Raw genomic sequence first — 16,554 nt, forward strand, 5'->3', positions numbered from 1 at the left:
CTAAATAAACACAAATGTTATTACCAGCTCCTGCTGCCAGATGCTAGTGAATCCATAATGAATACATAAATGAGGCATTCTGTGCATGGCCATACAGGGCAAACCCTCTCTGTATGTTGTTTCTTCATGATATTTCTAGAAACTAGTCCCCTCCTACACGCTTACACATGCTCTGCACATCCCCTCAGAAAAAAAATACATGTGGAATGTACCGAATAAATAGTTTGAATCTGTGACTGTGTTGTTAAATGGACAAAAGACTGTGTAAATGGACAAAAGACTCATTTATCTAAAAATGAAAAAAAAAAAAAAGGAAATTTATAAAGTGTTTAAAAGGAAATGTAAAATGAAATGTTTTTGTCAAGGAGACAAATCTAAATCAAAAGTCAACCGAAAAATAGTTTTTCAGCAAAGAGCTAAAATTGTAACTGGTACTAGGACAGATAAAGAGGTGAATAAGAAAGGGAAATATGCAAGGTTTTAGTCTTTTCTTTACTCTATATACAAATGATTCAACTAACCAGCAAATCCACAGCCTGAGTTGAACTAGGTGTGTTAGAACAAGAACAAGGGTTTCTCCAAGACCTGAATTGGGAAACTGCTCTAATGCTATGTGAACATTCACACTAAACTCTATCTAGATATTAACACTTATGCTATTAACTAGTAAAGCTATCAATTACCTATCTACCTCATGGCATGATCTTCACTTGCCCTTTTTGATAAACCAAACAGAGTGTTTCATTATTAGAAAGGAGAACAACAATAAGACAGACCCCTTTAACCACACAAAGAGCCTTTAAATATCCCTTAAGTATTATTACTATATTACTGATGCCTGTGAACTTTCTTAAAAGCTTGTATTGTTGTTTGTTGTTGTTTATTTGCCTGCTTGGGATTAAGTGCTTCATTCCTAAGTAATTTTAACCTTTTAGACATTTCAACACATTTAGACATGTTCTTCTTTGTTCTGCTGTCCCTGGTAGAGTCTTGCAGCACTTGTCACTGTTGGCTCAATGTCAGGTTCTTTATCAGCTATACTCAGCCTCATTTATCCACTAACAAATAAATAATGTCATTGTCAAATAGACCACTATTTAGAAAGCTACAAGAAGATAGAGCAGAGGCTGCAGCCTAATACAGTGATGTCAAATCTACATGGTGAGTCTGATGAAGTCTGATACGTTAGTTGAATGAATGTGTCCTAAATAAAAATATGCATTAAAAAATCTAATTGTATTTTTTGTTTTTAAATGAAGGGTTAATCTCTGTTATTCCACTTGTGACAAATATAGATGAATAAAGTCATGACCATAAAATCAGCTAACAAAATGTGCTAATTATATCCTTTATCAGCAAGCTAAGCTGCACTGTAACCATGTCTAATTCTGGGGTTAAATACAAACAGATTTATATACTTTAGAGGAGCGGATGATTTGATGTCATCTGTAGATTCTACACTTGACAGTGAACTGAGCTCTGAATGTAATGTGTCCGGTTGCCTAAAACAAATTTGGCACCTCTAATCTAATTAATACAACATTTCTACAAAATCTACTTTAAATAACCATTTTATTATCAGTAGCCTAAAGTAAGTAAGCCTAAAGTAAGTGATACTGTTCTGAGGTATGAAGAATGTATGTATCAAGTATGAGGTAAGTATACTTTTCTTTTCTCACACCGCAGAATGTCCACTTAAAACAGAACTGTCATTTATTCAATTTTACAATACAAACATCCACAATCAGCAGAGTCATGAGTTTATAATCATTAGCTTATTGGCAGTTCAGGTCAGTTGTGTGTGGCTTTTCCTCAGGCTCCTGCACTGCAGAAGGTGGCCTCTCTTTCCTCTTCTGTGTTGCTCTCCTGCCCCCTGCTGGAGCTCGTTGGAGTTGTTGCTCTGTGATTTGTGCCAGTAAAAGTTCTACACTTTGCCCCATGACAGAGCTTAACGTGTTCTGTTCTTCTTTAGAAAACCTGCCCAGAACATGTCTATCCACGGGTGTGTTTCCTGAAGGTCTGCCGATACCAATTCGCAGTCGTGGCATAACCTGTGACAGATACAAAACAGTATGAAAACTTCAGAATGACCTTTGGTATTTTTTGCCGATATTGGTTTTCAAATAAACTGGAGACCTACATCAGTGTGAAGGCAGTCGATACAGGACCGGACACCATTGTGACCCCTGTCAATAAAACAATAAGAGAGGCTCAGGTTTGATTGCAAGAACAACCATATTTTATTGTATAATCAGCACCTGACTCATAGACACCATGAGGATGATTATTGAGGCTTGGCTGTGTTAAAACCACTAGTTCTTCTGACCTGTTTCTTGCTTCCACAGTTATTATTTTTGATTGAACATGCCCTCGATATTTTCTATTACATGTACCTGGCTCTAGTTTTCAAAATATAAACAGTGTATTGACCCTAAGAAGAATAAAGTATCTACTGAAGATAAATGAAACCCATGTCACATCCAGTGCTCTCCTATTTCCCAGATTTTTTTTTGTTGAGCCAACTGTTTTCTCATCTCGAGTTTTTCATGCCTTTTTAATGCTCGATTAATTAGGTTCTGAATCATGCGCCCAAAGGTAAAAAAAAGAAAAAAAGAAGAAGCAGATTTCTAGAATGACATAATTTCTTAAGTATGATGCTACAGCTGGGAAATCTAACACATTCAAGTTTAGTAGCTGGAGATGACACATGTGAAGAGACTTTGTATTAGGTGAATAAGCCATTTATAAATAAATGGCAGTCTTTGCAATTTGTTTTATCCATTAAGGACTAAGATGAGTGATGAGTGGTGGTGTTTAATCAAATATTCTGCAGTGAATGGAAAAGGGATGCTCTGATCATCTGTAAATGCTTGCTTCCTATTAACTTACATATATACTGTACTGTTGGCTTTGGTCTGCAGTTTCTTAATGGCGTTGTTTATATAACGCTAAGTATAATCATCCAAGTAGCTTTGATATCAAATGATTTATTTATAAGGTTTATTGTATAAAAGTTTGTCCACTAACTTTAAGAGGTTCAAATCACTAAAGAGAATTCTCCTGCACTAAAACGGCACAAAAATATGCAGAGAGAGAGAGAGAGAGAGAGAGACAGACAGAGAGAGAGAGAGAGAGAGAGACAGACAGAGAGAGAGAGAGAGAGCAAGAGAGAGAGAGAGAGAGAGAGAGAGAGAGAGAGAGAGAGAGATTCTGGAAACTGTTAGAGGATTAACAGAGGGCTGTCTAGTGCTAATGAGTGTAAACTGCAAACAGGCGAGAAAAGAACGGGTAACCATGGTGACAATTCAGTATTTGGGTGATGAAGCCCTCTAGTGGTGGAAATCGGGATTACTAAATTCAGCTGTAACTCGTGCAGTAAGATGATGTGCTTATCCACTGATCAGGCATAACATTATGAGCAGTGACAGGTAAAGTGGCTAACACTGATTATCTCCTCATCATGGCACCTGTTAGTGGGTGGGATATATTAGACAGCAAGTGAACATTTTGTCCTCAAAGTTGATGTGTTAGAAGCAGGAAAAATGGGCAAGCGTAAGGATTTAGAGCGAGTTTGACAAGGACCAAATTGTGATGGCTAGATGACTGGATCAGAGCATCTCCAAAACCGCAGCTCTTGTGGGGTTTCTAAATTAAATTTTGGTAATACACATGCACGCACTTTGTTTTCTTTTTTTATACAAGCAATTGACTAGTCTTAAATACAAAAATTAGTAAATCAATTTAAATAAAAATCAGAATAGAATGGACAAATGCATTTTGTGGCGCATTTTAACAGAAATATCTAAGATAAGACGGGTAAAGGTCTGGATCTGAAATTATATAATTTGTCTCACAAAAGATGCCTCACATGGCATAAGCTTTTTCACCATTAGTTTTAGCCCCTTTGGAATGATCAACATAAATAAATTCATCATCTGTGTATTGATCTGGGATTTGTTAAATGACATGAAGAAATGGCCCGGGTTTAATACGTGTTTGTTTACCTTTCTGTAAAAAAAATTTAAACAAAGGTGTTTCTGACCTTGCACTCCCTCCATGTTTGATGGCAAGTTTTCCAAGCGGTTTGTCAAGTTCATCATGTACCAAGACAATGTGTTCAGGTCGAATAGAAAATCTGCTTGCTGAAAAACAATAATCGACAACAGCAATAATAAAAAAGATATAACGGCCAGATGTTTGACCATGTAATGTAAACATTCGTGAATCAATACAGCAATGCACTCCTAAATTAAAACTGTGAATATTAAATATATACTTTAATAATGTATGTGTGAAATAGATCTCACTCACCTGCCTTCGCCACACTCACACCATTGACATTCATGAGCAGTTTTGGCCGGAGAAGCACAATCTGTGTGTCCTGATAACCTGTAACAATAACCTCTCCTGATACGTGTCTGTCCGATTTCCACTGATCAGACACTCCCAGATGCTCTGCCAGTGCTGCAATCACAGCCATGCCAACGCTGTGCCGTGAGCCGTTCATACCAGGGTTCCCGAGCCCGACCACCTGAAAACATAATAAACACAGATCAGATCAGTGAGGTCCACCACGATTGCTTTATTCAGCTCTGGATTTTTGATCAGTCTGGTTTCAATAAAATGAGGAATAGATTAAGTGAGAAATAGAAAATAAAAGTGGTTGGGTGTTGGTTCTGTTATAGGAAAATCAATCAGTGATGGAGCAGCCATCTTAAAGTTGATCAGTTTCCTATAACAGCATGACCCGAAGTGTTTTACACCAAAGCAATTTGGCAAAATATTTAAGTCTCTGGGTATGAGTTGAATCTACTAAAACAATATAGAATAAGATCATTAATATTATAGATTTATATAGATTTACATATAAAATCTTTTACTGTATGTTACAGCTGCAACTACTGTCAGAGACTTTCAATATTTTTGTATGAATCAATCTATCAATCATTTTGGAGAATTAATAAATTTTGTTATTTATTGTTAAGATATGGAGAGTTTGTTTTTACAATTTTAAACATGTTTGTGGACATTTTAAAGGTTAATTTAAGCTTAGTTCGCAGTCACCGAAGACATTCGCCCATGAATCAGAAGGTTGTGAGTTCAAATCCCATTGCTGGGCCCTTGAGAAAGATGTACATGAAGTTCACTGCTCAGCTGTATAACTGATAACCTGCACACTGTTTTGATGACAAATTCCAAAGGGATTTCAGTCATACATTTCCTTCAGTCAAATTGTTTGAAATCAAATCCGAATCGAACCATTACACCTTTACAGCTCAGTGTTGTCGTATAAATGTAGACAACAGGTCCCAAACAAAGGACAATAACAGCAGTGCAGTCTTACTGCTATTACTGTTTACGTCACATTTATTTAACATAATTTCACTTCATCACAGTATGAATTAGTACACCAATGTGAAGAAGCTGTCATGTACCACTTACTTTTGGGTTTCAGGTAATAGTAGATGATAGAGATACATTTAATCACCACTGAGACAGTATTTTCATCATTTTACCAATACCGCTTAAACACACAGTTTTAGTCTAATTAAAGAGTTAATTCCACAGTCACGAGAAAACAAATAACCATTCCTAGAAAGAAAGTAGTCATTGATTGTTTCTAGAGTCAGATTTAAACCAAACATTTCATAATCTTTATTCACTAACTTAAACTAATTTAAATATAATCTAATAAATAGTTAATAAAAGTCTTAATAAAACAATAACAGTAGGATAATAACAGTAATGAATGGACCTACCAGTTTCTTCCTCCTGGAAGTGATGGATGTTATTTCACTGGACATTTTCTCACAATGTAAAGTAGTTGAAGTGCCCAGAAGCACTCGAGTGACCAGCTTGGTTATGATCCTCCTTATAAGCGTCATGGGGAATTTGATGAGATGTAACACACAGCTCCAGACTGTGACTTTACTCATTGATGAAAGGCAAAGTTCATAGATTACCTTCAGTTACATCAGCGGATGTTTAGAAAAACTCACATAAAGAACGTGACAGAGGTTACCGGAAAACAGTGGTTGCCAGATATTACCCAATAATACATGTTCCTAACATTATAATCCTGCATTTAACCTACAGGTGGACATTTATGAAGCTTCCACGTTACGTACATTTACAGTATCATATTATCTGTTTGAAGGACATTTCTTTTTGTTCAAGAGCCCATATTAAATCTGTAAGACCTACTGTACTGTTTTCTCACGACCTGGCAACTTCATCAGACAGATGACGAAGAAAAAACGCTGAGCGACGCTGAAGTTCACAATGCCACCTAGAGGATTAAACATTACAATACAGTTGATGAGAAGAGAGTTAAAAAGTAAGAAGACTTTATTATTGATACATATATATTACAGCACAGTGGAATTCTTTTCTTCACATATCCCAGCTGAGGAAGTTGGGGTCAGAGCGCAGGGGCAGCTATGATACAGCCCTCCCTGGAGCAGAGAGGGTTAAAGGCTTTGATCAATTGCCCAACAGTAGTAGTTTGGTGGTGCTGGGGCTTGAACCCATTCTAATCAACAACCCAGAGCCTTAACCACCACTACCCTTGGACTAAAGTATTCATTCCACAATCACAAGAAAGCAAATTACATTTTAATAATAATAAGTAATATATACACTGATCAGTCACAATATTATGATCACCTGCCTACTATTGTGTTGGTCCCCCTTTTGCAGCCAAAACAGCCCTTACCCGTCGAGGCATGGATTCCACTAGATCCCTGAAGGTGTTCTGTGGTATCTGGCACCAAGATGTTAGCAGCACATCCTTTAAAAGTCCTCTAAATTGCAAGGTGGGGCCTCCATGGATTGGACTTGTTTGTCACAGATGCTCAACTGGATTGCGATCTGGGGAATTTGGAGGCCAAGTCAACACCTCAAACTCATTGTTGTGTTTATCAAACCATTCCTGAACCATTTTTGCTTTGTGGCACGGCTCATTGAGGTTTCCCAGCAGAACATTGCCCAAAGCATGACACTGCCTCCATTGGCTTGCCTTCTTCCCATACTGCATCCTGGTGCCATATGTTCCCCAGGTAAGCGACACACATACACACACACATGGCCATCCACATGATATAAAAGAAACCCTCATTCATCAGGCCATCTTCTTCCACTGATCTGTGGTCCAGTTCTGATGCTCACGTGCTCACTGTTGGTACTTTCTGCGGTGCACAGGGGTCAGCATGGGCACCCTGACCGGTCTGTGGCTATGCAGCCCCAAATGCAACAAACTGTGATGCACTGTACTGTACTGTAATTCTGACACCCTTCTATGAGAACCAGCATTAACTTCTTCAGCAATTTGAGCAACAGTAGCTCGTCTGTTGGATTGGGCCAGCTTTCACTCGCCACATGCATCAATGAGCCTTGGCCGCCCATGACCCTGTCGCCAGTTCACCACTGTTCCTTCCTTGGACCGCTTTTGATAGACACTGACCACTGCAGACCAGGAACACCCCACAAGAGCTGCAGTTTTGGAGATGCTCTGATCGAATCGTCTAGCCATTATAATTTGGCCCTTCATCAAACTCACTCAAATCCTTACTCTTGTCCATTTTTCCTGCTTCTAACACATCAACTTTGAGGGCAAAATGTTCACTTGCTGCCTAATATATCCCACCCACTAACAGGTGCCATGATGAGGAGATAATCAATGTTATTCACTTCATCTGTCACTGCTGATGTTATATAAAACTATATATATTGTTTGTGTGTTTTATCTTTCAAACAATTAAATTAAATATTTATTTAACTAAGCCTATTTATTTGCTAATTTATTGATATTTCATTTTTAAATTAACATTAAAAATTGATTTAAACTTATCTGATTTATTTTACACAATATATATATATTTTTAATTTATTGCTTCATTTACAAACAAACCAACCAGGTACATACTCAAGTCACAGAATATGACAATATATAGCCAGCAATAGGTTGAGCAAACCATTAACAAAGCTCATAAAACAAAGAACAAAAGAAGAAAGAAAAAAATAATAATAAAAAAATACATTAAAAAACAAACAATTGTAAAGCAATTAATTAATTAATTAATTAATTAATAACAAACAAACAAACAAACAAACAAACAAAATGGGCTTTTAGATTAGTTTAGACACATCCAAAAAAGAAATCAATTTAAGAGCTTTCTTGTTTCTAACCAAATTTAAAGATTTACACAAGAGTTTAACCTAATTCATCCACTGGTTCAAGTTAGGTTTAGATTTAAACCATCTGCATTTATGAATGAAAAACTTTCCAAAACATAACAGGCAATGAATCACAAAATCCAACTCTTTGTTTTCCAAACAAACACCACTTTTATTTTGCACAATAGAACGTACTGGTGTTTATTTGGCATTAGCCACTTCCGGCATTTCTACTTTTCAAAATAAGAGTTCAACAGATGGCGATATTTGTGTTGTGGTGAAGTTTGACCTGATTTAGACGGATAGTTGTAACTGCTGGATATTTTTTGGATTATTCTCCGGACCAGAGCGAAATTATGAAAGTCAGAATCCAGCTGTTGAAAAGAATCTTGTCAAAAGATAAATGTAAGTGTGACATTGCGTGTTTTTTTTTTTTTAGTTCGCTCTCTGCATGCTGAGAGATGGCGCATTAATTGTATTATGATTGAGTTTAGCATGATAGCTAACGAGGCTAACGTGTTTGTGTTTCTCACTCAGACACACAGGTTTAGCTCACCCCAGTGCCACAAAGTGCGACGTCCAGGGGGGATTTTGCGATAAACAACATCCATGTTAGTAACTCTAGAGCTATAGAGTGGTAACTGTGTGCCCTTTAAAATGGGTCAGAATAAAGTTAGGCAACGATTCAGCTGAGAAAACTTAGTTGTCTGCTAAACTGCATGTCTAGCTAAATAGTTGGACAAGCTAAAGACCTAACAACCCACTACTTACTTAAAGCAGACAGTTGCCTTACCAGGTAATGTAGGTGTGTTACTCATCAAACTGGAAAACAAGGATAGAAGATAAAATAAACCAGCTTGATATGATTTCAGATGATAGCATTTGTCCTTCTTCTTCTCCTCTTTCTCAGCCTGATAATGCCTGTGGATCAGAAACATTCAAGGTACATCTGACTGACCCAACACAAAGATTAAAACTGAAATCATAATGCAGGAAGGCTTGAGAAGGTATGTGTTATATACTGAAAATATTATTAGCTGGCATGGAGAGTCATTTTAAATGTCTGACGGTTTATGTTTCAGACCTTTATCAAGAGATCGACAGAGCCAGTCCACTACTGAAAACTGGTTTGAGAGAAGACAGCGGTCAGCAATTACAGACAGTCGAGGTCTCAGCAGACCAAAGGGACTGGTTCCCGGTAGCTTCCAGCATCTAGGAGGGAGCAGGAGTCTCCAGAATGACACCACCCAAAAGGGAGGCACATCAGAGCACACAAGAAAGGTCCTCTTCAGTCTGTAGCTCCTCGTCTAATACTCAGCTTCAAATAGTGTTACTGTTAATAATACACTTTTTAGTGTGACATCCTTAAAAGGACACTTTTGCATATTTCATCATTTCTTGTTTGACCGTTTGAATCTTACAGCCATCAAGGCAAAAGTTTGAGCCCAACAATAAAAGAGGAAATAACAGAAAATCATCAGACGCAGCCAGAGGAGGTAATCTGTTATACAAGGACACCTAGGAATTCATACAGTTCACAGTCCTGGATAAAGGCTGATTAATCTCTTCCTCAATATTTGGTCCCAACATTTTTCTGTCTTTTTTGAAAAGGTTACAAAGGTGCCAGACCTGCTGAAAAATCGGAAGCGAGACCCAAATCAGAGGATATGAAAAGATGCCAGTTTGAAGTAAAACTGTCAGACTTTCCTGAACTGTGTGACACCAAGCCACTTGCAAGCCCAGATGTTCGATCGTGCTGGGGTTCAGTCAGAGTGTCAGTTCTTTATGATTCACCAGCAGCTACTGTTAAGGTACAGTGGGAGGCACATGCTGCACCTGGTACTGGTTAAATTAAAAAGTTAAAATAAAAACTGATCTAATGCTAACGTTTTTTAGGAGACATCAGGAAATAAAGGACCAAAACAGAAATCAAAAGATCATGTCATCTCGACGGAAAAGACACAACAGAAATCGAGTGCCACAACAGGTAGAACTGGCACTTTACACAAATCTGTATCACTGTGCTTGTATGGAGGTCTGTGGTTGTATAATGAGTTTCTTTATTTAGGTGCAGATATTGAACTTGTGTTACCAAATCGTTATGGATCACCAGCAACATCCTGGGCCAGCGTTGCCTCTCAGCCCCCGAAAGACATGCAAAAAAGCCCTGCTGCACAAGATACATCCTCTCAGGTACATTTTTTACACATTGGTCTATTTTCATACACTGAGTATGAAGATGGAAAATGTTAACTAAACCATGTAGAAAGTATGGAAGTCAACCGCCGGCACCTGGATCTGGTTATAACTAAAATAAAAACACTGTTAAATAATTTGAATATTATTATGTAAGAACATCAGTATTTTGTAAACTTTGTTGTGAACTTTGCCCATACACTCAGAATATCTTCTCGCAGCACTTGACACTTGACCCAAGCACTCATTTTCTCTCATGTTGAAGTAAATGTTCTCAAATACATGCCATGATTGCTTTGCTCACTGAATTTCAGTTCAGAACTCAAATCAGTGTTTAATCATGTTTTCACTGCAGTCAGACTCCACTAGTTGTTATCTGGAAGTGGGTTAAAACCACATTTTATTGCATGTGTGTAAGCACCCTTGGTGTGGATCTATTGCACACTGCTAATGTAAATGCTGCAGGAAATATATTAATCATTACAGGAAATGTTAATTATTACGTTTTAAATTTTCTGTTAAGGAGGATTTGTGTCTGCCAGAAGCTGAACAAACTAGTAAGAAGAAAAGGAAGAAAAAGAAGAAATCTAAACCAGGGTCTGAAGACTTAGAGCAGGAGACGCACAATATGGCGCTGAAACAGCAGGAGCCTCCCAAGTTTGAGGTGAGTAATTTAATCATTATCTCATGTAACTAACCTTGTGCCACAAAATTTTAAACTTTAAAAGACAGGCATGCTTTACTCCGTTGTTATTCCATGCTTTCTGATTTGACGTGTTTTTGTTAATGACACCAGTTGAACTAATATTGTTTTATTTTCAGGATGAAGAGGAGTTTCCGGATCTTTCTTTGGCTTCTGTTAATCCAAGCAAAGCACAGAGGCATTTGTCAATTCCTGGAATACAGGTAATCCTTTGAGAGTAAGAAGATATTGACACAATGCTTTGTTTTGGTCCTTACCTTTTGTCTCTGTTACACAGGAGAATACTGGGACACCTGAGAAAGATGGGTCGGTTCTGCAATCGGAGAATATAAACAAAAGCAAAGCTGCTGATGTAAAGTCTGGATCTGCTACTTTAAAGAAAGTGCAGGTTGGATGTGGATTTATTATATACTTGGCCTATTGTAGAAAGCACATACACACACACATATATATATATATATATATATATATATATATATATATATATATATATATATATATATATATATATATATATATATATATATATATATTCAAGATTTTATATACGGTGATAAAATCTTGAATAGTGCAAACAGAGACACTTCATTCAGAAACTAATACAGAGTATATTAATCAAAACATCTAGGGTGAAAAAAAAGAAAAGAAATATTTATTAATTTATTATTGTATTTATATTATATCTGATCAACAGCCAGTAGGTCAGAAGAAGAGCAAAGCACTTGTTCAGCTTGACCTTGGGAACATGTTGGCTGTTCTGGAGCAGAAACAGTCTCAGAAGTCAAGACAAGATGTTAAACCACTAACCCTTTCAGGTATTTCTGTGACTAGAGGCATTCATTAATTTATGAGGGTTTTTTGCAAGTAATGGAATTATTTCTAAAGCTATTAGGCCAAGAGGAGATATTCTTGGAATACTGTTTGAATAATTTAGCTTTAATAGTTTAGAATTAATAATTGCTTACTGTTTAATAATTTATTTTTATGATTAAAGTTTGCTCTTGCCCCTGTGTTACATTCAGTGGGAGGAGCACTACCAATTGTCCACAAGGACCCAACGGCTCAAAAGAAGCATTCATGGCAGCAAGAGAGGATAGCACACAACCCTCTGGATTCTACCTGCCCTTTAGTGAAAAAGGGAAAACAGCGAGAGGTCCCTAAAGCCAAAAAGCCCACACCCCTTAAAAGAGTAAGTTATTTATGGCCATTTATTTATTTATTTAGCAGTCTAAAGGACCTGTAAGGTCTTTTGTGTACTGTACCACACAACTGAGTCACATGCACTGGCTGTTACACAGGTCATTTTGAAGGAGAGAGAAGAAAGGAAGCAGAACCGATTGCTAGAAGAAAGAGATCCAACGAAAATCACTAGTGAAGTCGGTCAAGAGCCGGAAGCCAGTGAAAATCTTTCTGAGAGTAGTTCAGTGCAGCAGAGTCATGAAGCAACAAGTAATCATGTCTTTAAATGCAATTAACATCATTCTGGGTGTCTGCCTACAATTAACCTTTTGTTGCTGTTGATCTTAAAGGAATCATTAGGAGTAAGAGCATTAATGACCTGTGGGTTCATTTTCATGTAAGGTGACCAAAGTGTTGCTGAGGAGGACGATCAGACGGGTTCATCTGAAGACCTGAGGAACCTCGTAGAAGAAAATGTGCAGTCTAAAAACGTGGATTCAAATTCCAACCCTAATCGTCCGAAAATCCACAGCAGGAAATTTAGAGAGTAAGGAAAAAGAAATGACTCACAAATATCAGGTTGAGGCATGAAATCTGATGGATATATGATTAATGGGATATGGTAAAGGACAATATCTGACCAGATATATATATATATATTTTTTAAATCTATTTGACTTTCACAGCTACTGCAGCCAGATGCTAAGTAAAGATGTAGATGAGTGTGTGACCACTCTGCTGAAGGAGCTGGCGAGGTTCCAGGATCGGCTTTACCAGAAAGATCCCATGAAGGCCAGGATGAAGAGGCGACTGGTCATGGGTCTCAGGGAGGTGTTGAAACACCTGAAGCTCAGGAAAGTCAAGTGTGTCATCATTTCTCCCAACTGTGAACGTGTACAGTCCAAAGGTATGACAGCAAACAGACCTGTTTTATGTGTATGTATGTAGATGACTTCTTTTAAGATGCTCCAATACTTTTACAACATATTCCTTATCTGTTTCTTCTGTAGTATATGTGAGGGATTACAATAGCAACTAGCAATAGTAACTGGAGATCATTATATTAATAATGCATAAATAAACTGTTATCATGTTATAGATATATTTTTGCTCAAAATGTTTATTAGCTTGTAAGATTTTACGTATGGAGATTTAACTAGTAGAACCAGTCAGTTCTGGATTTTGAAGTTTTGTGTAGTTTAACCATATTTGCAGAATATCTCACGGATGTTAGTGAAAAGATAATTAAGACAAAGTGAATCGTTTTTCATCAGTGTGAAGACATTCACACTCTGTGTTTTTCTTGTGCAGGTGGTCTCGATGAGGCTCTTCACACAATCATTGATACATGTCGGGAACAAGGCGTTCCTTTCGTCTTTGCCTTATCAAGGAAGTCTTTGGGTCGATGTGTGAACAAAGCTGTTCCTGTCAGTCTGGTGGGCATTTTCAACTATGATGGAGCACAGGTATGGGAGCTTATATCCTGCTACTATTTCAGTATAGTTCCACAAATGGGAGCCACTGTGGTCTCTCTTCACTTTTCTGTGTAATAAATTGTTGTCTAGACGAAATGAAAGCAAATGTTACATTTGCCTGAAACAAAATTAAAGTGTTATTGAAAGACATTTTTTTTAAACAGATGTGTAACAAGGTCTGTAATGTCTATTCTTATAATAGTTATTTATTTAAAGAATATAAAGTGTATTTAGTTTTCGTATGTTTGCTTATGACATTTATTAAACGTGATATCTAATGTACATGTTCTCTCTCAAAATTTCACTCATTGTCACTTATTGATAAATATTTAAATAATAAATATTTCATAAGCGTGGGCATTGTGGCTTAGTTCCCATTTCCTGTAGTGCTCTGATGCTTCTCTAACACACCCGAATCTAATCCCCAGTTGATAATCACTATAGGAGCAGGGAGGACAAGAAAATGTACACAGAAATTTAGGGCATGAGGGTCTCAGCAGGGAAATTATTGTAAAATGTACAGTTTTATCTTCACTCACACAGGACTATTACCACAAAATGATTGAGCTCACATCACAGGCAAGGAAAGCCTATGAGGTGATGATTACCAACCTTGAGGTAAATTGCCAGGAACAACTGGGAGAAGAGAATGAGGCACAGCAGCATATGGAGCCACCATTAGACACCCCGGAGGCTGAAGAACCAGAATACAGTAAGATTTAGTAAAATTAGTTTAGTTATGCCTGCATAACCAAACATTTAAGGGTTGGAGCTGGACCTGATCCAACTTCTCCTGTAATCCTAACCCATAATCTCTAACTATGAAATGTTTTAAAACACCCAACAACCTAACACACAGCTTGAAACACCCTAAGATGTCTCCTCCCTGGACTGACTCTAGCCAGGTAGGACGAGCTGTATAAGATCCATCTCCATATCCTTGACGTTTGGTTCTACAGTGAGGGGCGCTTAAGAAAAATTATCCTACAATCTATATCCTTGTGTATTGTTTTAGTTAAAGTTTGGAAGAAGATGCTGGAGAAAGACTACAACCACAAGTTCCTGCCTTTCGAAGAGCAGTTTGCTTCAGTGACCATCAGCACAGATTCGGACAACCATCTGAATGACCTTGAAGGAAGCTGATAATTCGTAAATCGAATTATGACTTTATTCTAATGTGAATAGGGGTGTAACGATAGAGAAAATCGTAATTCGATAAAATATGTTGCAATGGTGTCCTCACTATGATCCATATTGAATACAACAAATGTAAGCATTGCCTGAGTTATGTGCCTTAGGTTTCCATTTGATTCGAACATTCAACATTCTTGCAAACACTGTCTAAATAATGACAGCGTTTGTGTGATCTGTCCTTAGCGGCATATAATAAAACAAAAGCTGTGAATTAGTATGTAACAAAACTAAAACATGTCTAATTGGTTTGACACTAGCATGGACGTGTCTAAAGCACTGGGTTTTAATTTATTAATTTCCTTCCGTTTAATTCCCATGCTGTTAACTCATGCTGTCAAAAGCAAGCAGCTCTTTGTAGCACATGTTTTTGAACCTTGCGTTATTCTGCATCACCTATATAGAAGAATGCTGTTAGATGTGTTTGTAGTAATGACACTGGTGAATTGTGCTCCCTGGCTGTCAGCATTGTAATTTACAAGGAAAGCCAAAGTGCTTTTTGTTGTTTTTCTTGATATAATATGCTAGTGCACAAGTCGGTGTATTAGCTTGTGAAAAATAGTGTTCTTAGAAGAAGTGTGCTTTATTTTTTAACCCCCATGAACTCATTTCAGGTAAAGAGGAAGCTATTTTTTCAGAAGAGGGAACGTGGGCTTATGTTTATATGTTCATTACACCTCACATAATATGAGCATTATTTTATGAGAAATAGCCGACTTTCTTATGCAGGGTGTTGAATGTGTTTTTCAATGCATAGACATATCGAAGTGAGAGACTTGTATCTAATTATATTTTGCAGTGTGCGATATCATTACACCCCTAATTATGTATTCGTTCAATATCCATTGATTTTTATTGAAATGTTTACAAATTTGCACAAACATCTTTGAAGTTAAAACTAAATATGACTGCCTCTAAAATAATGTCACCAATAATCCATTTATATATATCTAGTAATTAAAACCAATTATGTTAATGTCATTGTATGTATTTGAATGTTTAGTTTTTCTTTTTCTTCTACAAATGAATGAATCAGCCTTGTGTGCACCACGGAGGAATATACAGTATGTCTGCTGGACAGCATCTGGTCATTATTTTCTCTGCATCATCAACTGGTGGCACTAGCCAATAAAAGATCTAGTACTATACAAACCATGTTGTGATTTTTTTTTTTTAGCTCATCTCGGAATATACAGCCCGCATTCCATCTCACAGCATCAAACATATGTCTTACAGCATTTCCAAAAACAAAAAAAATGCATGTATAGTAGGCAAAGGACCATTAAAACTGGACCAATGAACCCTGGTTCTTCTGGCTCCATGATGAAAAGTCAAAAGCATTTGGTTGAAGTAGTAATGCTGCATTTGGTAAAGGTTTAAAGTTTAACTAGCCAAAAAGAAAGCAACACTGAAATCCCTAGGGGATGGGACAACAGGATGGGCTTCTCAACCCCCGAGATCATGTGTTGTTCTCAGTCTGCTTTAAACGTATTTAAGCCTGTCCGCCCGTATTATCCTTACATGATGTTTTCCTGTATAACGAGCCATGCTTGTGGCTGCTTATAAATACTGGCTATTGAATATATTATGGTTGTGCATCGAGTTAGCCGAGACGGTAATAATTAATTGGCTGGA

The 16,554-nt window shown here is 37.2% G+C and overlaps 2 protein-coding genes across 6 annotated transcripts; one reads left to right on the forward strand and one right to left on the reverse strand.

Moving 5' to 3' along the window:
* Positions 1-1,668: 1,668 nt before the first annotated feature.
* ptrh1 (peptidyl-tRNA hydrolase 1 homolog) lies at positions 1,669-6,022 on the reverse strand. Its single transcript, XM_058374486.1, has 5 exons — positions 5,760-6,022; positions 4,312-4,531; positions 4,043-4,142; positions 2,141-2,186; positions 1,669-2,051 (listed from the first exon to the last, which is right to left on the reverse strand). The coding sequence occupies exons 1-5, from the start codon at positions 5,934-5,936 to the stop codon at positions 1,776-1,778; spliced, it is 819 nt and encodes a 272-aa protein (XP_058230469.1). The 5' UTR covers positions 5,937-6,022; the 3' UTR covers positions 1,669-1,775.
* A 2,384-nt stretch (positions 6,023-8,406) lies between these two features.
* Positions 8,407-16,072, forward strand: LOC131343584 (selenocysteine insertion sequence-binding protein 2-like). 5 transcript variants are annotated; one of them, XM_058375384.1, is made up of 19 exons: positions 8,407-8,580; positions 8,713-8,971; positions 9,086-9,182; positions 9,258-9,456; positions 9,599-9,671; positions 9,787-9,986; positions 10,072-10,162; positions 10,244-10,368; positions 10,895-11,035; positions 11,194-11,277; positions 11,352-11,462; positions 11,769-11,889; positions 12,097-12,263; positions 12,373-12,523; positions 12,656-12,800; positions 12,940-13,160; positions 13,565-13,719; positions 14,272-14,440; positions 14,744-16,072. In XM_058375384.1, exons 3-19 carry the CDS (start codon positions 9,163-9,165, stop codon positions 14,869-14,871), a joined length of 2,301 nt encoding a protein of 766 aa, XP_058231367.1. In that variant the 5' UTR covers positions 8,407-8,580; positions 8,713-8,971; positions 9,086-9,162; the 3' UTR covers positions 14,872-16,072. The 5 variants fall into 5 exon arrangements, 4 of the variants coding, with proteins under 4 accessions (XP_058231367.1, XP_058231368.1, XP_058231369.1 ...); XM_058375385.1 differs by having other exon boundaries at positions 8,713-8,786; XM_058375386.1 differs by lacking the exon at positions 8,713-8,971 and adding an exon at positions 14,588-14,633 and having other exon boundaries at positions 14,744-14,883.
* Positions 16,073-16,554: the final 482 nt, after the last annotated feature.

This window comes from Hemibagrus wyckioides, linkage group LG22 (genome assembly GCF_019097595.1).
Source record: "Hemibagrus wyckioides isolate EC202008001 linkage group LG22, SWU_Hwy_1.0, whole genome shotgun sequence".
Classification (NCBI taxonomy): domain Eukaryota; kingdom Metazoa; phylum Chordata; class Actinopteri; order Siluriformes; family Bagridae; genus Hemibagrus; species Hemibagrus wyckioides.